Here is a 24,807-nt window from a genome sequence, read left to right as displayed (position 1 = left end):
TGTAAATATTCAGGAATACACAAGATTTGCTCAGTCCTCAGCAGCAGACTGAACTTTACAGCCTTTACCCATTAAAATAATAGATATGTTGAAAGGGTTTCATTATTAATTAACCTTGAGAAGATCTTGTTTCATGTTTGGACACGCAAGTTTAATTTGCACACATCATTTACAGCAAGAGCTCTTTATTAACCTTGGAGGCATAAATTACCTTAATTTGTTTAAAATTCACATAAAAAAGAAATATGTACCTAACCACATATTGGAACATACATCTGTGTCATGATTATGGTCGATGAAAGCATAAAATGGGATCAGACTGAAAGGGAGCTATCCACATAAACATTATGACCGCTTTTCTGTCACCGGTATATTTTCATCTTTCATCAAACGCGTTCCTCTGGAGTCTTGTGTCACAACATCAATCAAGAGAACATTAACTGAATTTTACAAGTTTGTCCCAACACATAACTAAGACTCCTTTGCCTTTTTTCCATTCAATCTTATGGCAGCTCAATGGCTGATGTACCCATTCCTATATACTGCCAGCCTTGAGGGGATTTATTTAAAAAAACAACAAAAAAAAAACATACACTCACAAAAAACAGACTTTCACTATTTGGACAAAGGTAAATACATTTGTTTCAGATCAAATCAAAAGAAAAAGAATGGACTAACTTTTCCAAACCGATAAATGTTTTGCCTCATAGTTACAAGTAACATCAATGTCAAATCACCAAATTGTTATTCATTCCAAAGCCTTTGAATCCAGAAGAAAGCTAATATGTCATAATAAAATACAAGAGTGCTGGCAAGTTATTCCTGTTTTTTAAGCTGAATCAAACTGGATATAAACCATCTTTATGTTACCCTTCAGTGTTCTGATAGGTTATTGTTTTAAGTTTAAGTTAGGAAGTTATCCTATAGACAGTTTAGTGCTGTACTTATTCCTGCTTTTGGTCAGTGTCATGGTAAAAGTTGCCTTCTCTGGTTTAAGCCTGATAGTACAAAAGCAGCTTTCATTCAGGCTCTCCCACAGTGTCAGTGGTACATCTCATGTTTCACATATTTTGCATCAGATCTGATTAGCTTTTGTCTCAATTTTTTCTCAATAATACATGCTAACCACCGCACTGTAAACAGTGGAAAGAGTTTGGAAAATTCATAAATAATTGGAATGATGTTTAAGACAATTGCTAAATGGCCACTTAGTAAAGTGGCCATTTCCAATCTAAAAATAATCCAAACTCTTCGAGCAAATGTTAAATTTTTGGCCTATTTTCAGTCACAACTAGTTTTGTTGCCAACTATGTGATTGGTGGTGAACAAAACGTATTGCTGGACTTCTCACTCACAGATCGTTCATCTGCTACACACACTGCCATTCTTTGTAGTATTATAGAAAAGTGTGGTGCTCTGCTGGGAAACATTGAGTCCTGCCAAATATGTTGTTACTTTTACACATGCAATCTACTCAACCATTGCTACAGACCACATATTCTCCTGATTGGAACTCTATGGTCTGATGGCTGTGGTCTCTTTCCACAGGATAATGTTCTCTGTCATAAAGCAAAAATGGTTCAGATTGGTTTGAAGAGGACAACAACATTTTATGTTGTTGGCTTGGCCTCCAAGCTCCCTTACTCTCAATCCAATTAAGCTTTGGGAGGCGCTGGAAACAAATCAGACTTACACTCAAAACCTACAGGACTTGAGGAATCGATTGCTAACATTTGTTGCTATTATACTACAGCACACCCTTATATCAGTAGTATAATGGAGTCCATGCCTTGACAAGTAGGGACTTTTTTTTTTTAATAAAAGGGTTATTAACACATTAGGTGGCCATAATGTTACATCTATTGAACATAGATGGTCTGCACCTTAAACACTCAAATACATTTTGTCAACATATTTAATTACAAAAAATAAAATGTAAAAAAATAAATAAATAAATAAAATGGTCATGGAACACTAATCACCATCCACTAACTTGAGAAAGTTGCTGACTCATAATTTTATGCTTCGTTAGTATACTTGAATTTTTTTGATCATTACTCTGGACAAATCCCCAAACAAACTCACCTCAAGCTGCTGAGCCTTAGGGCTTTTAGGGTCACAGAGGGACGTGTTAATCCTGTGGTTGTGTTTGACACAGCGCTGCGTTGTGTTCTGGGGCATCGGGAACATCTGGCGAACTAAAGTCAGCCGGCCAATTGACTTCATGACTAACTCCTGCAAGTCATAGTCTGAGATCTCCTGTAAGGGTGTAAACAGAGAAAAAAAATACTGGTTAGAAGTGGAGACAAGATGAAAGTTCAGAAAAAAAATTAATGGGGAGTAAATAAACATCTTCCATCAACTCCACATTCAAGCGTTGTCCAATAAAAATGTATAATGAACCTGAAAATATACATGCCGGAAAGGCAGAAAGAACACACATTTGTGTGGGGGTTTGTTGGGGTGTGTAAGCTCATGCAATTGTTATGACCACGCATGTTTGCATGTCCTCGGTATGTCCTTGCAAAACCTTGAGGGAGTACTCATTGCTAATTTTAGCCCTAGGACACCATGTCTCCCAGCTGCTCTCCATTCATGGATTTCCATCCATCCTCTGTGCAAGGAGGTCATATGATGACAAGATGAGAACTGACATTTATCGTCCCTGGTGGAGGAAACACCACCACCAACCCAGGCAGCCTTTGCTTTCTTTGTATACATGTTCAGTGATTCTCTATCTCTGTGTCTGTTTGGACATCTTATGTGAGTTTGCTGATTCGTGTAAATCTGTGTGCAAGTGTTTTTTATGGGGTTGTTTTGAAACCGTCCGATCATGCAAAACATCTTTGATATCTTTTCATTTTCACATGGCAGCACAGTTGACAGGATGGATAGTACTTTGGATAACAGAGTGTGTATATACAATACATAAATAATTTATCACACAACCTTTATATTTGAAGCTATAATATTAAAGGTATCACACCTCATTGACTAATCTTGGTGGATTTTAATTGAAAGCTATTAACGTTCATTAAGACTTGAGAGTCATTGTAGTATGATCAATGATGATGATACAGTTTTGTTGCAGGCAATATTGGAATACCCAGTGTGACATGTAATAATTACCCTCTTCCATAGCCTAAACCCTTAATGCAAAACTATTTTCTATTAAAAATCAATTGCTACAGATTAATTATGTGCAATAGTTTGCCTTTGTTTGGTGCTTTTACACTCCTTTTTCTGTCAAATCTTGTTTCTTGTTTTTCACAACACTAGAGGTGAAAAAAAAAATCATATGTGACATAGATAACGAAAAGTTTGAAAAAAGTAACAAAGGGGTAATTGTGCCTTAAGGAATTGAATTCTTCAGTAAGGAATTTATTTGTTGTCTTGTTGGGTTAATACGTGGCAAAACTCCAAGAGTCGTCTTTATCAAAGTTCTGAAAAGGATTTAGTCACAAAGCCATCAAAAAAAGGAAAAAAATGATTTGGAGTTGAGAGAAATGCTTAACCCTGCTAAGCACAGCAGAATTGTGGGCCAAAACAAAATTAAGATTCACTACAAGCAGTCAAGGGCATACAAAAAAAAAATCGGCTGGCAAAAATGATCCAGACGGCTTCACTCAAAGGATCTAAACTCAAACAAATATAGATGCAGCAGTGCACAGGAATACTAAAGATCAGTCCGCATAAACAAAAATTAGCAGGAAACTATAATTTTGAGTTTTGTCCTCTGAGCATGCATCTTCCACTGTCATGTTCTATTTACCTCTCCCTGTGGACAAACTAAACAGTCACCACCTAGTATGACTTTCAGTCTCCTCAAAGTTGTTAGTCCTTTAACAGCTACTGTAAAACGAATGTGACACAGATGAATAGCAGATGCTTGTGTGTACAGGACACAACCACACTTGAATCATGGTAAAGGAGAACTACTTCTGCTCTGTCAGCATTTAGCTCCTACTCAAATGAGTCTTAAATAGCTTTACCTTGTCCTATTTGATCTCTAAAGTCAATAAAATAAGATCAAATGAAAATGATAAAAGACAATAGTTTTGTTTAATATTCTTAATTTGTTTTAAATGAAGGTATCCATCTGTTGGCTTAGGCATCAATCATCTTATGCTTATGTGAGATCGAGTTTCAGGAATAAATGCAGAGATTCGTTATCAGGAATTCACTGCATCTCAGACAAGGAAATTTCAAGGCATTTTCTAATTTTTCACATTTTCAGGTGCTTGAGTCTTGGATCTTATTCTCATTTATTCATTTACCATATCTCATAACTATAATGGAGGAAAAGAAGACAATTAAATCAGGAGGTTTTTTTGCTCAGATTTGTCTTTGAAACAGCATACCGGAACAACGCCTGCAATACTTCAATCACTCATGAACAAGACACCTAGATACTTGAACTTCTTAGTTTAAGTCAGATACTGACCCCTGACACCTCGAGTAAGCAATTCGTTTTCTTTGAAAGGCAACAAATAGTCTAATATACTCCAAAATAGTGTAAGTGGTGCAGATGACTATGGTTGAATTCTTGACAATTCCTGTTCTTGGTCTAATGCTGGGAATATTAACTGCACCCCAGTTGGCAGTCACATTTTGCATGGACAATTTTTGACCTGCACAGTGTTTTATGTGGACAGTTTAAAAAAACTGTATTACAGCATATCTAGAGCTCTATGTGTAAAAAATTACACTTGTTGAAGTCTAGCTGTCCATGCTTTAGATGATGGAAGATCAGAACATAATAGCCGCTGGCTATGCTGAGGTTATCCTGTAGAACCTGCGTTTGGGATCAAATATATTTCACTGTAAGACTGCAGGGTCCTGAACATCATTGATGAGTGAGTTGTAGTAAAACTGATGAAATGCAAAGTGCTATTTTGCTGCACTGTAAAAGTGCACAGAATTTTCAAGCAGATATAACAACTTTGATTTTTTTATAACATAAATGCATTGAGGGGTTAGGACTCAAAATTAGCTGACTCCTGCTCTTAAATCATTTCAATTGAAGTAAGGGTTAAAAAAACCCAGGTAAAACAGCTTTTAAATTCTTCGTTCACGTTCTATTGACCCATCGTTATTTTTCCTAAGTTCCAATAACCCACTCAGTCATTTACTGGAAATTAAAATTTTAGGAAACTTTATTTCCTCTTGCTTAGAAAAAATGAGAGTGTATTGATTCTGTATTGATACCACTATTTTGATTTCAAGTCGGATAGAGGCCAAATAAGACGTCACTCTACACAAAGAATTTTGTGGTATTATCTAAATACTGAAACTCTTGGTAAGCTGTGACATTCATGATATACTGCAGCTCAAATATAAAGTAAAACATAAACTATTTTTTACATCAACTGGAAGTTTAAGGCTGCAAGCATTCCCAGAAGCATCCAAATATGACCTCAATCTCCCTCATTCGACACCCAGAAGCCATTAAATTCTAGTCTTCAGTGCCGTATTCGAAGTTGAGAGTCAAAAGCAAAATTCTCACTTCATCTTGGCACCATTTCCCGATTCTTCTACTTTCTTCAATGCTCTGTATCCTTTTAGCCAATCCCTCTGCCTTTTTGTCTGACAAACACTAAACCCTTATTGTGCCACTCTATCGAGAAAAAGACTGTTTCTGCTTATACCTCTGCCACCCACACAGTTTGTCACCTTGTTTTTGCCAGAACACACACATTCTAAAATGTTTTATTTTTCTTGGAGAGGAAATCAGATATTCATAAAGCCAGATAATGACGAAAGCAAAATATTAATGGAGAACCGAGAACAGTGAAAGACAATGGAAGTGGAGCAGCAACAGTTGAGATGCATCTCTCATGCGTCTTGGTAAACTATCAGGGAAAAAAAGCCTAGCATGGCTGGAACAGGGCTGAGGACATAATGTCTTAATGCTTTCGCTTGCTATTTTTGCTTCATCTGAACAAACCATTAAGATAGCTAGAATACTACAATCTAATGCTCGGTGTTTGCATCATTGTGAAATTTTTAGTATCATAGAATTTTCTTATGTCTAAATTATATGCATAGCATAAAAATCCATCCACCTAAATCCATCTAATTTCAGAGAGGCTTTTAGAGTACATTAGCTTGTAGAAAGATAACCTACCAGATAACATCTTCATTTATGAGTTTATGATGCTTGTTTTCAGCTAAAAGGTGTAATGGAAGCAAAATTACTTACGAAAATTAAATTTTTAAAAGGTCTGCACAATAAAAACAAAGATGATAATTGACTGAAGGACAGTTAAATTTGATGAAGAGATTTAGAATGAGTATGATCAAAAATGAAATTATCCTCCAAACTTAAGCAAATGACAGGAAGCAAGAGAAGCCGTAAGCATCTCTTATCATTTCTTGTCTTCCCAACTTCAAATCCTCTGATCCTCAGAGGAGAGAATGTGATGGGTGACGGAAGGATGATCAATTATAAGCTGTGAACTTCCCTTCAGTGGTGCTGACTGACTGTTGGCTGTAGATAAAGCTGAGTTATGACAACCATAGAGTATCCTCTCATGCATAATAATCTATAGGGATTGAAAGCACTTTTGCCCATTAAAATATCCATTCTCCAAAGAAATAGTATTTTATTATATATTAGAATGTATTCTAACTCCTCTGCTCTCATCAACAGTTGATCCATAGCATTTGGTATATTGTGCTTATAACTAAATCGTCGATGACATAGTTGCGGCCAGCTTATAAATTTTTTATTAGTTTCTAAATAAAAACTTTAGTGAAACAGGTTTTACCATGTTCACAAATTTGCTCAAACAGTGAACCTGTATACTGTAGTAATTCCTCAAGGCTAGTAGCTATAACATTTAATGTTATAAATAATGTTATATATTATAACATTATATGAAATATAATGTTATAACATAGCTGTAACATTATATCTAGTAGCTATAACATTTTATTTTCATGTAAATTAAAACATATAAAACTAACAAAACCAATAATAATAAAATTATCTGATTGATTAAATTGAATTAATTGTAAGGTTAATGTGATTTCTGCCAGTGAAGGATTGTGTAATGAATTCTAAGAATGAGTCTTAAGAATGAATGTTAAGAATGGGAATTTGAAATGTATATCCTAAGGGTTGATTAGCCTAGCTAATCTTTTAGAAATCCTCCTTGTTTTTATATTGAGAGCCTACAACTTTTAGAAGACACTAACTACAAATAATGGCTTTACAAAGTTAGATTTCAGATAAATAGGAATATTCTTTATTATCTTTATTGTATTTTTATTTTGTTTATTTGTTATAAACAAAATATAGGAGATAATAATAAATAATAATATTATCAATTCTAATGTTGTACTATGGTAAGCTTTATCATACTTTTATCATACTTTAGAGTTTACAATGTCATCTTGTAATATATCTTGACTAAATAATAAAGATCTTATTGAGAGGATATGGAGCTGAGGCCACCAATACAGGAGCCAGGGTGCTGGCAGGCTGTATGCTGCACTTAAATAATAAAAAATAAAAAAGTTGTCTTATAAACTGAATATATAAATACTTTTAAAACATATTAGTAACTGTATTTTTTTAGGTTTGGAAGATTAAGTTTAGAAATATAGTCTGTTATGGAATTCTGCTGTCAGGTTCATGTTGGAATTCAAAGCACACATGTTTCTGCAAAGAACTGGTAGACAACTTCTTTATTAGATGCTTGACCTTGTAATCCAACAAAGGATGAGAATGACATTATGTCTTCAAAATGCAGAAAACATATTTCCTCTTTTGAGTGAGCTATAAAACTTTATTCATATTAATATGACATTCATTTTAAGAAGCAGGTAGGAGACGAATAAATATTCAATAAAAGAAGCCAGTCACTGATACAAGTGGTTGTTTCCCCAATACTTTGTTCTGATGTTTGCATTATTCCTTTAAGTGCAGAACCCAGGATTCCTCTTTTTTCTCATCTCCCTCCCATCTACAAGTATTAGCATTTCAAAAAAACATAAACATATTCTTAAAGGCTTCTCTGAAGTATTTAGAAGCAAATGGTGACAATATTGTTCCAGCCTTTCATCTGTCATGATTTTGAAAAAGAAAAAAAATCTAAACCTTCATATAACAGGGGTGACATTCGCATGGTTGACTATGGTTGTTCCTGCAGCATTAATGAATGTGATGCATACAAACATTTGTTTCAAACAGAAATACTTGGCATTACTGCGAAAGTAATAGGTCCACTGAGCCTTGCAGCATTTCAGAGAATCATGACAGGCTTTGATTTGAAAATGGAACACAGAGGAAGAAACTGAGACACACCGAAGAAGCCTGAGTTGGTTTTTTTGTACCAACTCAGGCTTCTATCATTTGTGAATGGACCACCTGTTATGTCTTGTCATTTCACTGTAAGGCCTTAAAGAAATAGTCCATTCCCAAGGAAAGCAATTAGAGATCTAAAAAGATGAAATATGTATTTTCTTGTATTGAAACTGCACTACTTATGAAGTAAGATCAGACTCCTTTAATTTATTATAAACAAAATATAGGACATTTTAAAGTCATTTTAAATTAATATGAGTTTACAGCCAGCAGTAAAGAATAATTGTTTCTGTCATGACAAAATTCCTTCTGATGAGTTAATATAAATATGGATCAGAAAAATTGATCAGAAAGACATTGTAAACTCTAAAGTATGATAAAGCTTAACATAGTACAACATTAGATATTTAGGATTGATAAGAAATAATAATTTTAAAATACTTTACTTCGTGAAAGAAATAGTGAAAGTAACAGTTTCACATCATTAAAAACAAAAAAACTTAATGTACTGTTTAGTCACTAAACAGTAGTGCAGAAAAATAGTAGTGAAATGATAAATGGTATTCATAAAATATCATAATTTAAACTTTTTCAGCAGCAAACAGCTCAATGTTTATTGTCTTTTATTTACAGCCATTAAGAAGCTTCTTGCTGTCCCTTGTCAGCTGGTAGCTTCTGCCACTGTTTCACTTCTTTGTGCTTAAGCTCTTTAAAGTTTGTAGGAGTCCTTTTGTGCTTTTGGCAGCACTCTCCAAAGGTTTTCTGTGATTTAGGTCAGGGCTTATGCTGGCCAGTTTAAACTGTTCCTCTTTTACTTTCTCACTACTATTTTGTTGGACTCAGGTTGCTGTGAAACTGGAAAACCAATACACATTGCCAAACTGTCCTTCACTTTCTGATGCATTGTTTTAAAATGCATAGCGATTTTTTAAAATGTTATCACCCTTAATCAACATTATGCAATAAAGAAAACTTTAGAGACTTAAAAGAACATCACCCAAGAAAGAATGTGGCTTATCTTTGAAAGGTAAAGCTAAATTTAATCTAACCTCTCAAAGGTCCCTCAAAAGTGGTTCTTTTCAAAGTCTTTGCTTTATTGGGTTCAGTAGGTTGTATACATTATGAGATGGGATCTAAAAGCTTCAGGTCACTCTGAAGAATATTAGTTATCAACCACAGTTTTTCCCCCACATGTCTTAACCTTCAGAATTCTGTCTTTAAATGTCTTTTAAGCCACAGCTTTAAAACTATAACATCACATGGTGTAATACTATTTCTTGATTTACTATGTGTACTGCAAGATGGTTTGTGGCAAATGTTCATCAAAATATAAAAAAATTTAGGCCAAACTTGTCTTTCCTTTACGAGGAGCATTGTGAAATGTTTAGACAGTTAACTTACTAAAATGTATTCCTTGATTTTACTTTATGTCAGTGGTGCAGTTGGCTCAGCTGACAATAACATGTTGATTGAGAGACAGAAAAAGTGAATTAAGATCTATGGCACTTTGGTAAATTGATTAAGATTTCATTTGACAGATTACAAATAATTACAAATGGGTTTCCCACAGTGCATTATAAGCCTGGAGGGTCACCAGGCTTTACTTGTGCCCCCACCAGGCTTAGCATTGCTTATTTATTTACGTTTTTTTTATGTTAGCATTTGTTAAGACTTTATAGCTGGTGTTCAAATATTAATCTTCCAATATTCCAATAACACATAATTATCAAGTGATATTTTCAAATTTCCTGTCAGCTTTAAACATTTTTAACTCAAAAACATGGTGGGCTGCTGGATGAATGACTGCTGAGCGCCCCAACCACCGGGCTTAGCAAGTTTTTGGGGGGAAACCTTGGATTGATACAACTTTGTGCCATTTTGGAAATTATAAATCTGTGGAAACATATATTACATGTGAGTTTAATCAAGGTTCCATTGTCATGCTGATTTTATTTAAAACGTGGTCCTTCTTGTTTAGATTATGGTGCATTATAAAATTACTCCCCATTCATATCTTTTTATTCTCTCTTTTCTCTTTTTTTCTGTTCTAATTCTCTTCTCTCATCCTTTTTTGGCCCTAAACCCACCTGGCTTGTTTATTGACAAAAGGCTCAATGTTAGTCTCATCTCAACAAAGCACATAGTCCAAGTTAATCCCAGTACAGTGGAGCAAAGTCTGCATATTTACATTTTTAACGTCAGGACAGAAATAACCTTTTCCTGGCATCTCTCCCAATCAGCAGGTGGAATGTTCAAAATGTTTAAGTGATGCTCATAAAACCTGGTGAGCTGAAAATTACACTTTGTTGTAATTCTCCTTTATTTTTATCTCTTGTACCCACTGCTTAGTGTGTGGGCGTGTGTGTGTGTGTGTGTGTGTGTGTGTGTGTGTGGGGGGGGGGGGGGGGGGGGGGGGGTTGATGGGAAGATAAATATGGATTAATGACCAACCTAGTGGCAAGGGGCTAAATGTGTCATGTTGTGTTTATACCGCAGGGAAGCAGAATGCCAAAGATTACTAATTGGAACAAGGTGGCTATGTAATTTGGAAAACCATGGAATTTGATGTTATTTTCCAGGTCTGGGAAAGGATGAAAAAAGCCTTTAGCAGCCGAGACAAAAACAGTTGTATGTTCTCTTCCCTGTGTCCTACTTTCCTTCCTTCATTTATTCCATGTGTACCTTTTACTGTCCTTTCTTCACTCATTTATCCCTTGTTTACCCTTGTCCCCTTCCTTATTTCAGTTGCTTTTTATTGTATGTGCTGTTCTTAACTCATTTTCCTTCTAACATTGACTTTTTTTTATAAAGAGCTTTGATTTTGCTTGAGTATGAATGGTGCAACATGAAAAAAAAAACATCTTCTGTCTATTTTAAGTAAACATCTAAAACCAGAAAGACAAGTAATAAATATTTCAATTAGAACTGGAAAAGTGAGGAGAACCAAATGCACAAGTAATGCCATTAAATTCTTTCATTGACTCTCACCTCATTAATCAGGATCCAATGACAATCAAAGGCAACCAGGTTGGTCTCCACCACCTGCAAAAGAAAACAATCATCACATACAGCACTGTAAGAAAGAAATGAAAGTAGAAGATTTGAACACCACATAATTTGGGTTTTTGTATGATTTGTGGGGGGGTTATATGATTCACTGCATCTTAAGGCTCTAAATCAGAGATATTATGTCTTCCTGGCCTATATAACTGGAAAAAAGGTATCAAAGTTGCTCAAGGTATCAATCAAAGCAGCAACGCTTTTTCAAAAACATGCAAATACCCAAAAGCCTGCTTATGTGTCTGCTAGCAGCAAACCCAAAACACACATGCCTGCATTTTAAAATTAAGATTTTCAGAGTTTACAAATATTTGACAAAACTTCAAAGCTGCACTCATTATTCTCTCTCTCTTCCAGCAACAGCCTCTGAAATACATTTTGTGGAACAAACAATGCAAAGAAAGAACATGCTTTCCACACAAAGAATAAGAAAACTGTTTACATGAATTCTTAATAGTCCAACTTAAATATTTACACATGTCAACTCGTAGCCAACACCTAAGCAATTGCTTAACTGTAATGGCATGGACATATTCTATTTTTACATATCCGGACTAAGCTACTTAGAGACTTTCCTGTACTTTTTAAAATAATTAAAATCTGCCATTGAACAACCTCGTTCATGAAACCTTCAGTAATGAGCAGCAAACTTGACACTCATTAATTTTCTAACTACAAAACTGACTGTGTTTTCACCCCTCATCTGTCCTATCCATCCAGCACAATCTTTGCTCACGTATCCTGCCTCACCTCGACTCTCATCCCATCACTTTTAACTGTCTGAATGCTGAGGGGGTTCTTCTCCATTTGCAACCTGCTTAAGCAACCCTACCACCACCCCTAGCACACACTCATATATCATTACCTATAATTGCCTAGGGTGACTATAGAGCACAGTGCCATAAAACACTGCTTCGACATAAACAAAAGCAGCTACTAAAGCAGTGGAAGAACATGTTTAACAGTGAATTAAGCCTTCATTCTATCTTCATAAAACTTTTTCACTACAACATTGTGGGTTACCATAAAACATTTGATTTACTGACAACATGGTTTCAACAGTGACATCAATTCTCTCAGGATAGACAATGACAGAGATGTCTCTGTGTCTAATCTGGTAAGATTTCTGTTGCCATTTACATATGTTAACCGACTCTTTGGGTAGCGTAAATGAAAAACTAACAAACTGTTATGTGTTGTTACTCTCTCTTAATCTATTGGCAAAAAGACAGTGATCCCCAAAGATGGCCAAATGCAGTTTCAAATCATTTCTTCTGCCCCAGACAATGTTTACATCAGCTAGACCAGGGATGGGTCTCGAGGGCCGGTGTCCTGCAACTCTTAGATGTCTCCCTGGTCCAACACACTTGAATCCAATAGCTGAATCACCTCCTAAGTCCAGTCAAGTTCTTCAGAGACTTGCTAATGACCTCATTATTTGACTCAGGTGTGTTGGAGTAGAGATGCATCTAAAAGTTGCAGGAGACCGGCCCTCGAGGCCTGGAGTTGCCCACCCCTGAACTAGACAGATAGATTCACTCACCGGCCACATTATTAGGCACCCTTGTGCAACTGCTCGGTAATATAATCAACAAATAACATGGTGACAACTCACTGAATTTAAAAACAAAAAAAATCATTGTGATAATGACTTCCATTGATGGAATGAAGATTGACAATGCCATGGCTAGTAGTGTTTAACTGAATTGTCTATTTCATAAACTACATGCTTAGTGGGATTTTCAAACACACATGCAGACGCCTCTCCTTGTTTATGATTTTGGAAAGTGGTACAAAAAGAGAAAATATACAGTGAGAATCAGATGTGCAAATAATGGCACATATTGAGATCAGAAGTAAAGGGAGACTGTTAGAATGATAGAAAGGCAATAGTAAGCAAAATAAGTCCTTCTTGCAACTAAGGTATGAAGAATACCATCTTTGAACCGACCATATGTTGAACTTTGAAGCAAATGGACTAAAGTAGCAAAAGACTACACTGAAGAATACTTCTGTCAGCTAAAAACTAGTAATGCTACATTTTATCCCCGTTTACCAAAAGTTTTTAATAACTGAATTGAAAGATGTTTCCTGGTTTGATGAATCTCAATCTTAGCACCATGTTACAAAAGTCAAATCATCTTAAACTTGTCTGAAAATGATAAGTTCACTGTGGTCCATTGCTCTCTCTCAGTCACTACATCTCACTCCAATAGAGTGATGGATAGAGATATTTACATCATGGATGTGTAGCTGACAAAACATCCTCTGATAATGATGCAATCATGTTAATATGGCCTAAAATCGTTCACTAAGGTTTGCAATGCCTCCCTGAATTAATGTCACATATAATTCTAACAGATTTAACAGCAAAAGGGAGTTCAACAAAGTATGAGCAAGGGGTACTGAATAACGTAGCCAGTGAGTACATGCAGCAGACATCAATGATGAAACAAGCTGAGGGAAATTGAGTTGATTTCTAAGAATCACATCTAATTTAAAAAAAACCCAACATGACAGCTTGTAGCAAATGTATATAGGATAAAAAATCTCAGTGATAAATCCACCCAACACTGCAGTGCTATATCTGTTTCAGCCTCTGAAAAAATATCCAGAAGAGCGTCAGAAATGGAAGTAAAAGCATTATAGAGTAAATGGTAGCAATAATGTCATGTTAAAGGACCAGAAAAATATAAACATTCAGAATATGGTTAGTTAATCTTCTAAGACAATTGTCTTAGAAAATGTCTCACAAATGTTTTAGTTATTTCAGGGTGAGATTAAAATGGCAAAATGTGATATTACTAAACTAAAAAGCAAAATAAAGAACCCTCTTAACAAAGCCTACAAAGTTTCCTTACAAGCAGGTGTGTTAATGTCTGTTTTTCTCACCCAAACATTTACTAATCTGATTACATGTGAATAGATGGTATTCACAAGCACAAATTCAAAATTTGTCTATGTCAACAAATTATAGTTTCAGAATCATTGAATGCTTAGAAGCAATATTTTTTTTCCTTCAAAGTAATAAATTAGAGCAATAGTGTCTTCATTGTAGTGTCAGTGGCACTTATAAATGTGAATAAATGATGTCTTCTAAATTTGCAGAATTGAAGCACAACAGAACCCTATTTAATATTACATGAATGAAACATTCACCCCAATAATCCTTAAATGTTATTTTCACAAAAGACTTGCAGGCAAAATGGGTGAACTAATATAAATATCATCATGCTTCTTTTCCTTGTTTGTATAGAACCACTGCTTGGAGTAAATTATTCAAATTTTTCCATTATATCCAACTACTGCCATCCATCTGAACAGATGTTTTAAGCTCATTAGTGAAAAGGCAGATTTGTAGCAGTAGACATGTCTCTCCAGAGGTTCAAGCTATTCAATACACTATTTCTGCTTCACCTCTGCATTTCCTCATATCCATACACAGAGCTTCACAACTCAATGGCAATACAGCAGATAGGCAAGAGACACCTGCACATGCCTCACCTCAGGTCAAGAAAGAAACTCCTCTGACATCTCTGACCAGCACTGCAGAAGATTTTTTTTCTACAAATCTTATTCTCTAAAGTTAGAAGATAGAATAAAAATAAACTTTGTGGTATAAGGCAGATCCAATCACCCAGTGTCAATAAAAGTAAGCCTTTACTCAAAGTCTTAAGAAGCCACATTGAACTCTGACCACTTGCAATGGCACCGACAACACCAGTCTTGTATATGTTCTACTGAGAGACCATGAGACAGTCAACTACTACTTTGATCCTGCAATGACCTTCATCCACCTGTCACTCCAGGAAGAGTTCAACAAAGACAATAGTTGTTTCTTCCAATCCACTACTGTTAGCTTATGAGAGCATAAATGTTTGATGCTCTCACAAGTCTAATAGGTAGAAATATATGACCAATCTGGCAGCATTAATGGAGAAGTTCTTCAGAAAAGCAGACACTCTACCTTGTGCTCCCCTGTAGATGACAGAGCATATCAAACTATCTTTAAGGTTGAGTTCAGACACCCTATAGAAGGTCTATTTTGACCACTTGCATCCATGTTTACGTATTTTGGTCATGATCCATATTTCATGACCCTAGGTGGGGGTTAGAATAGTAGAAAGCTTTGCTTGTTGTCTCGGCTCTATGTTCACCACAACATTTATTGTAGATAAAGCCTCAACGTGTTCTTTTTTTTCTGTTTCCCACTCCATCCTACCATCATTCATCAATAAGACCCTTAAATACATAAATTTATTCGCTTCTGTGAAAAGCAACGCTGATACGCTTAAGATCCTAAACAAGACCCGTTGAGATTCTGTCCATGAATACCACATGGATAAAATGGGTAGAATATTTAAGGTTTCTACTTCAAAACCTCAACAATTAGTCAAACATTTTTTTCCATGTACAATCAACATTACTAATTTTTACAGACCAACCACTATACACAATAGAACAGCTGATTTATTGTAGACTATTTTTTATGTATGGATATTAAATCAACAGTTTAATAAAGAGAATAATGGTAAACAAATGTGTTTATCAAATTTAAACAGAAAAGTAGCAAGTATTGTTCAAATTATGCTTGCAAACTTAAGAACACAAAGTGGGCGGTAACAATAAATGACTTTCTCTGCTTTAAAAACTATTAAAATTAGTTGTGTAATGTAATTTCATGCTCTATTTGTGACCAAATCATGCAAACAGTCTTCAACCCACCCTCCAAACTATGCATATTTAATCACTATACATAAACATGCAAGCACAAACAGTAAGAACACAAAGTTTTACAAAGAAAATGTCAACATGCGTGTGCACATATAAATTTTTAAAGCTGCAGCCCCTAAAGTCCAGCTGTTCCATTATTTAGTCAGGATTTAGACATATTTTTCATCCTGACACAACATAAAATACTGTGCATCTACATGTCTTAACAAAAACTGCTTTCTGATCACTATAATTAATGTTTCTGTGTCTGCCTGTAAGGGTGCAAGCACACAGCGTCTGTGTCTCATTGTGGGGGTGTGTAATTACTGTTATCATCACAAATCTTCCATTCCACCTGAATAAAGAAAGTTGAAAGACAAAAATACATACAAGAACTGGGAGGAATGTGGGCCTGTGACAAAGAGAGAGCAAAAGACAGCTGGAGAAGAAGTGCTAATTTATACTTTTTACACTACATAGTTTGTACATACGCACGTACTCAGCACTTATATATTTGTGACATTCTTCTGTTCGTGGTTGCATGGATTTCAAATACATATACAAGTATGAACATAACGAATCATAGTTTATTGAACTATGTAGTAACTATGTAGTTCATAGGGGGGTCAGGTGCCTGTCTCCAGCGGTCCCTGGACAATAGCCAGGGTACCCCCTAGACAAGTTGCCAGTTTATCGCGGGGCAACACAGAGACACACAGGACAAACAACCATGCTTGAACACGTACACACACACTCAGTTGAACTAACAGTTCAACAGTTGGACTGCTGGAGGAAGCTGGAATTCCCGCAGAGAAACCATGTCTGCACAGAGAGAGCATACAAACTCTATGCAGAAAAACTCCAGGCCAGGATTTTAAAAACATTTCTACCCAAAATGAAAAAATAAAATCCATGTTAACCAACTGTAACAAACCAGTACAAACCAGCATTTAAAATATTGTATGAGTAGCACCAGATCATTATAATAACAAATCAAATGATATTTACAACTGCTTAAAAATTACCTTTGTGATCAAATTGATTTAATTGGACGTTATTATCTTGCTGCTATTGGCCTGTTTTGGGGCACTAACTTTGTGGTTAAGAGCACAGAGACTTGCCCTATATGCACTGAAAGCTGTACATATGACACTTCTTGGCTCCATGACTAAATTATCAAGCATAAAACATCATAGTTGTTCAGATGACATTAAGCATACATTTATTCCTTTTTCAACTTTAATTCATAATTCTTTATGTACATTTAAAAATTGAAATTACATGCTCCTGCCTCTCTACTTTAGTCTTCAGCCCACGCGTTTCAAATTCAAATTTGTATCTTCGATCATCCTGTAATTTGTGCAACTTTCTGTTTTGTTAGATGTGGAGATTATGGACATGAACAAGCACGAAGACTCATACTAAGAAATCTAACTAACCGATTCTTGAAATGTAAGGGTGACAGTACAAAATGCTGCATTGTAATGAAAATTTATTTATTCTAAACAGGTACTACATCTTAAAAATTTGCACATTGATCAATAAATAGACAATGTATTTTAGCATAATAATGTCATTAAACCTAAACTATAAAGTATTGGAAGTGTTACTTTTGTAATTTATTAATTAAACTCAAACAATAAAGACATAGGACATATTTTTGTGGGTAATCCACCTGCTTGATATTAACTGGAGAGGGGCTATTAAACTTAACTCATCTTTTTCCGTTTTAATGTGTTTGATTATTTTTTGCCAAAACACCCTGACGTGCAACTTTATTTATACTGAATGTTACTCAAAGTGCTGAATGAGAGGACCTTTCAGAATCTTTGGAGTCTTTGTAAATGCAAAAGGAAAGCAGGTAAACACCACAATATATGCAGCATGCTTATATCAACATGAGGAGAAAATACTGACAAATTGCAGGGGGAGTGCAGAGGACTGAATAATGTGCCTGGCAGGGTTAGTTGCACCGCCTGCAATTTTCCTTTATAAGAGACTTTCTATTTGGTGTAGTAGATCAAGTCTTTTCATGTCAAAGAGACCAATTCCAAGTGAAGTCATACGCCATTGTTGTGACAGTTCAACTCAAGTTCAAAATCTTTTATGAAATCATCTCATCCGTTCTAGAACCATTGAAATTTGTGACATGAGTTTGCGTACGTCTTATGACACGTCTGGTAATTGTACTTAATGATGGACAAGGCTTGTGAAGGTCCAAAACTCTCTTCCTTAAAACTTGCCTTATTTTCTTTTGATTTTTGCATTCTTACATTCAAACTCTCTAAAATGTTTCCAGAAATTTAAAAAAAAACCTAATTAAGCAAACATAAAACCAACCTGAGGTCAATTAAATTGAGCTCAAGTTACATCTTCGAAATAAGAATTTCTATCTAAAATATTGACTTGCCTTCTCTTAACTAGGTACAATTTCAAAGCTTGCTAGCCAGAATAGTCAAGCGAGAAAATCTATTCCATAAAAATGTTTACACTCAAACCCTTTTATGTTTTTTTCCCTCCCTGGTTTTACATTATTGTGTTTTTACAAGTGAATGTGAGGTGTATTGTGCTCATTGGGAGGGTATAGCATAGAACAAGTGAGACAGGTGAACACACAAATTGCAAATTCCAAGTTCTTTAGCGGATATTTGGAGACTTAAAATGTACCTGGTAGTAGTTTTACTGGTACAAACTTCTATGCAAAATGTGTGTCAGTTTGTCAGATTAAAGTAATGGCATTACTTTCATCACTGAGGAGGAGGAAAAGACAAGCAGCAGGTAAAAGGGTGTGAGTTTATGACATCCTTGGATCTACGGGAGTTTCGAGTACATTTAGATGGTTAACCATTAATTGCTTTCACATCTGCCTCAGACTCATTAGGGAACCATTCGGCTGTCTGTTGATATGTTGGAAAGCGTTTCAAGAACAGATTTATTGTAAAAAAAAAAAAAAAAAGAAAGGTTGAGAACATGGGAGTGACTAGGTCTAAAGCTATGAATGTTCACAAACAAAAACTCAAACATACATGCTTGTGTATGTTTCTCTCTTATTAAACATATCAAAATGTCAGTAGGTAGTATTGTATCCAAGTTTAAATTTCTTTAACTTTAGTACAGTACACAAATATTGACTACGCACACCTGGGTTTGATGTAGAGGTGGGACTACATCATTGCTTTGAAGGTTATAAATTACTTCAAAGTCTTTTCACCAAGGTTTTGTGTCAAGTTCCATATCTATGCATCCAATTTCTAAGCTGAAATCAAATCGAAACAAAACACTGAATCAAGTGCTATGTACTAAACTTTGAATTAAATATTAAACAAGTCATTTGGTAAAACATGTTATTTGTTCACAAAGTAATTATGAATAAATGTTGAATTCGTGATTAACTAGAGTTCCAAGTTTGATTTATGGAGCAATCTCAGGATACAACAGCTTTTTTTATTGATTACATGACAAACTTTTTAAGGGAAAGTTTAAAGAGGAACATTTTAAGGGGAAGATTACATAATTTATGTGATATTTTATCTAAATATATTTTTTGAGTATGGCTTACAAATGTGAAGAGCTAATACTTTCAATTAAATTATTTTAAATGGATTTTCCAAACCAAGTTGCCAGACAAATATAAGCAGACTAATCCATCACGGGAAACAGTAACTGCATTCCTGTACAAATGGTGGTCTCCTCCAACAACAGTACAAATGTGTTTTCTAATTAAAATTAAAGCATCACCAGATTTCTGAAATAGCTATGAAATTATGCATACAGCAGTAAATGTAACCTACCTGATCAAGCTGACTTTCTACTGATAACACAGGAGAAGTTACAACTTCATTGTCTGCCAGATGTATAATAGTCCGACTCCACATACTGTGTTTTAGCACAGGGCAACAGCACTGAGAACGGAATCACACTGAATAATCGGATGAAGTCATTCAGTTTGAATGAGGGGCGTACTGGCAACTTCACTGCTGCAATGGTGTGTACAAAGGTTAAAATTATAAGGGAGAGCGTACAACACTTTGTGTTACTTCAGTCTGACTGCAGATCAAGTTTCATGACTTGACTCCACACTTCTGATTTAAGACAAAAAGAGTCTCCTCTAGCCTGAGATAACCCTAACTGCTACATTTCAGCAACCTTCTTCTGCTGCTGCCATGCTCTGGCTTTATTTATGCTTGATTGTATTTGTATTTGTGAGCAGACTAGCACTGGATGATATAAATTATTTTCTCTATGGTTTAATCCAACTCTATACTCCTCTCAAGAGGAACTGTGTGCTTATATAATTTATGAGTGCAAAAAGATGGACAAGCACACTCATCTTTAAGCAGGACTCCGTGGCAGACATCCCTCCACCACACTGGCTGTCAAAACTGCTACTCTGAAGCCTTTTGTTTGCTTTTCTATTATCATGTCAAGTAAACAAATAGACACACTATAGATTTATATCATATTTTAGCTCTAAAATGTATGAACAATAATGTTTTAGCAAATCCCTCGCAATTAAAGAGTGCAATAAGTGGACTGATAAGTCTGGAACTGGAGAAACATTGTGGAGAAGTGGAGTTCAATGTAATCAAATTGAATGCACTGGACCATACCATGAGTCACATGGGTATCAAAGGTCTGTGTAATTCTTTCCAACAGCTAATGACTGTAAATTACTACCAATGCAACGTTTAATTAGTTTGATGCAGTCATGGTCACACACTAACAATTTACAAAGTCTAGTAAGGTTGTGCTTTTATTCCTACAGTTAAAGAGTTAGAGGGAGAAAAAGAGGATGTGATGTACAAAGAACTATAGATTTAGTAGACTTATTCATATGTGGTTTTCTGTTTGCTTCAAAAAATGTTCAAGAATATTGTTACTCTGCAAACATTTGCTGATCAGATCTTTCACCTCCATTCTTCTACGCACAAAAACACCAACAGTGAGCTGTCACAGTCAACAAATGCCACAAAAATCTTGTTGTGACAAGGTCTTGCCCTGCTCACTAACCAATCCAGCAAAACATCAGTATTATTGATCAATCACATTCTTTCTGATGAAAATGTAAGGAAAAAGGGCAGCAGACATTTTTTTTTTACTTTATTTCCCACTCAGCAGACATTTTGAATGAGCTGGTCTCTACTTTTTTTTATTCTATCTGAAAATTTTTTTAGCAACAGCGGTCTTTCATTTCATATGCTGATATGGCAAAGGGTAAGAGCACCAACATGCTATACATTTATCATACTGAAAATGGGGGAGTTGTGTGTGCTGGCAGGAGCATACTAGACTCAAGCACACGTTGGCCTTTCAGTTTATTGATCTGACCACAGCTCCAAGCACTACGAAATCCACAGAGACGATGTATAACCCACACACCGCACAACCACCTCCAGCAAATATGACAATATTCAACTTGACATTTAGATGTGGATGAATCAATGGCTGAAACGAATAGAATCAGCTGTCTTCATGGTCCAAAGTGCACAGTAGTGTGTACACAAGTGTGAATGGGTAGGCTGACGTGAAAGTTCTTGCTGGTCTTGTGTTCTTAATTCATCTACTAGCTGCTTTTCAAGAACTACAGTGGGACTTTACTGTTGATATTATATATGTCATAGCTTATATGACAGCTTATAAGTGTCCATGAACATAAGGGGGTCTAATTAAAGTTCTAAGATGTGGCTGCATATTAAAGAAAATGTACAAATGGCCAAAAATGCAATGGAAGACTTGATGGTCTGTGTCAAATTTAATACTGTTGACCCTGCAAGCAACAACTTATTGTTGACAGCAATGGTCAAGAAATCTTTAATTTGCAAGAAATTTGCATACATATTTCTTTTCTTTATCAAGCTATACGAATTATATTTAACTGTATGTTTGAAAGTGCATACTCATTGTATTGCATGCTATGGAGCAGAGGTATTCAACTCCAGGCTCCTGTTATAGAGCTTTATTCTACATCTTAAACACTGAAAGGAATTCATGAACTTCAAATCCAATTTTTAATTATTACCACTGCAACTACTCCTACTCACCCTATTATTGAGGTCAGTAGAATAGGTGTTGGGAATTTCACAGTCCAGGTACTAAGAGTCCAATATCTCTTAGTACCTGTCTATCTCTTAGGACACCCATTTAAGAAGCTGAAATGTTGTCAGTTGTTGCCAATTCCTTTTTACTGAAAAAGGAATGCAAATTTGGCTCACTTTTTCCATTTTGGCAGTTTATTAGGACCTTGGCATTCTATACTGTTTACCACTGATTTATTTACTATTTTACTTTTCCTTCTGCTCGACTCAGCACAATGGGGAGCGGAACTTTTCCCCACTAACCTCCAAACTCTGGAATTTTCTCCCTCTGGACATTCCCAACACCGATACTATGTTCACGTTTAAAATTGCTTCCACATTATAATTTTCTATTCTTCTCTAATTGTTCATGTGTACTGCTGCTTGTTATGTTGCTTGATCTGTACAATGTCTTGGAGTGCTCTGAAAAGCACTTCTAAATAAAACGTGAAATTATTATTATCATAATGCTATTTTAAAACAGAACATATCAATATGCAGTACACTAAGTTGGATAATATAGTTAATAATGTCAAATATATAAACCCTCATTACAAGGATATTTTACTACAGTTTTTTCTTTTATTTCTTTTTGTGTGCAACTATGAAATATTTGCTTATTAAACAGTATTCTAGCATCAACCTTTTTCATCCAATACTGTGCCACACACAACCACACAAACAAAGACATAATGTTCTATTAATTTAATTAAGCCTAAATACTCAAGCCAAGTCAGGTTGTTAATTTAACTTTTTGTCTTGCTCGTATTCTATATCAATATTTCGACATACATAAGACAGGAGTGGCACTGGCTGTTTTTGTTGAACTACGCAACATTAGGCTTAGTTCTTGCTTATGATGGTAGAATTTTTTACATTTTCCAAAACATATGCCTTAGGGATTGCTAAAAATCCAATCAGGGAGTATCCAAGTCATCCCATCATTAACATGTACACTTTGTGCACAAGAGGTCATGGTATGACATTTTCTTGCACAGTGTGTATTAATGAGTAGTGATGTGAAATCTCATAACATGTAATGAAGTTGTAACCAGTGGGGGCATAAAAAGAGGTCATAGTAGAGTCAGAGCCTAATGGCTGGTGTTTGAGAGAGTGAGCCATGAAAGGAATAACCAGCTGTATATGGTGGAGAGCAGCAGCTGTTATGGCCCTCAATTACACATCCGATTTGGCCTCCAGAGGTTGAAGCATATGCTATAGTTTTCTGCCAGAAGAACTGACCTTACACTGCACTCAAATTTTAGTTTTATGCTAAGTGTAGCTCGACGTCATAGAAGTAATTTAGACAAATTTTAACCATGTTTTCCTTTTTTTCATGATGTTGAGAGCACAAAAAACTTGCTTCCAATGTTATAAAAACATCAAAGAGGGCTATAAAATACTGAATGATAATTCTCTCAGCTTCAAATCTTCTGCTAAATGGCTGTTCTATTAATATTCAAATGTAACTTGTTGCAAAATCAATTGCCCTTTAGGGACAGGTGAATAAAGCCAATTTAAGTTAATCGACCCTCTGAAAAGCGATCTGCTTTGAACAATTTGATACATCTGATAATACAGCTACATACTTTTCCTATCACTTGAGACATTTTATAGCCAAGTTCTTGTGACAACTATTTTGCTTCCCGAGTGATGAATATTTAGACTTTTCTGTAATTACAAATTTCACTAACGAAAACATATTTTGATTTCTAAAAACAGCTTTTAATATTCTAGAAAGCAAAAGGCAAAAAAAAAGTACATTACATATTTAATATTTTTGGTGACAAGCAAAAATATCTGGGAAAAAAACCAAAATAAAAATCTGTGAATGTCTGTGCCCACATGACAGAATGCAGGTCCTCAGTAAACTATTTGATATGTATGCCGTGCCAATCAGTGTAACACTGCCAGGGAACAACACAAAAAGACACATCAAACGGTGCCATATTGATTGTTTGTTACTATGCAAACAACTATGCAGATGATACGCAGCTTTGCATGCTAGATTGAATGAGCAACATTGCTAATTGGCTATACATACAAAAGAGAAGAGGTAAACCAATCAGATTGTAAACTGAAATTATTATAAAATATTAGTATTATACAGCCAGCAAGTACAAAAATATATAAAACCAACCACTAAGATAAGACACAGTATTTTTTTCTGGATGATCATGTGTTTGTTGGCTCTCTTTATTTATTTAGAAAAATAAAAGAAAGTTTCCATGTTTTATCTTGTTGTAGCCTTCAGTTAAAACTGCATTCAGAAAGGTTATAAAAAATTATGAAAATTACTCCCGACTTGAACTTACAAGTGGCGTTGTGTAAGTACTAGGTTTGATATCACCAACTACAAAACACAAAGCTATAAAATATTACAATTACACTTTTATTAAATAGTTAAAATGGCTTAGTTATTTTCACTCTTCAAACTTCTGAATTTAATGGATGTTTCTAAAGACATGCTTTGTGCTGTCAAGAAGAACTAAAGCATGCTCAAAAAGAAAAAGTGTCTTCTTAAAAGCCACTTTGTTGTTTGCAGCCATTCATCCATACATAATAATAAGCTCTTGGGAAATACAACCATCTCTTTTTTTATATATTTTAGCCGTTAGACATACTTAGAGAAACTCTGTGGTTTATATT

The 24,807-nt window shown here is 35.2% G+C and overlaps 1 protein-coding gene across 3 annotated transcripts in view; it reads right to left on the bottom strand.

Annotated features, from left to right (window-relative positions):
- grid2 (glutamate ionotropic receptor delta type subunit 2) overlaps positions 1-24,807 on the bottom strand; it is a 452,662-nt gene that overhangs the window by 152,551 nt on the left and 275,304 nt on the right. For all 3 annotated transcript variants that reach the window (XR_002753592.1, XM_023343824.1, XM_023343825.1), the window contains exons 5-6: positions 11,300-11,353; positions 2,086-2,259 (exon numbers count right to left, since the gene is read on the bottom strand). Coding sequence is in view for 2 of the 3 variants with exons in the window: in XM_023343824.1 (XP_023199592.1) it covers positions 2,086-2,259; positions 11,300-11,353 (228 nt within the window). In the remaining variant the exon portion in view is untranslated. The remainder of the gene's footprint in view (positions 1-2,085; positions 2,260-11,299; positions 11,354-24,807) is intronic.

The sequence above is a fragment of the Xiphophorus maculatus genome, chromosome 12 (genome assembly GCF_002775205.1).
Source record: "Xiphophorus maculatus strain JP 163 A chromosome 12, X_maculatus-5.0-male, whole genome shotgun sequence".
In the NCBI taxonomy this organism is placed as follows: domain Eukaryota; kingdom Metazoa; phylum Chordata; class Actinopteri; order Cyprinodontiformes; family Poeciliidae; genus Xiphophorus; species Xiphophorus maculatus.
The sequence above is the reverse complement of the archived record's forward strand: the minus strand, read 5'-3'. Positions and strand labels throughout refer to the sequence as shown.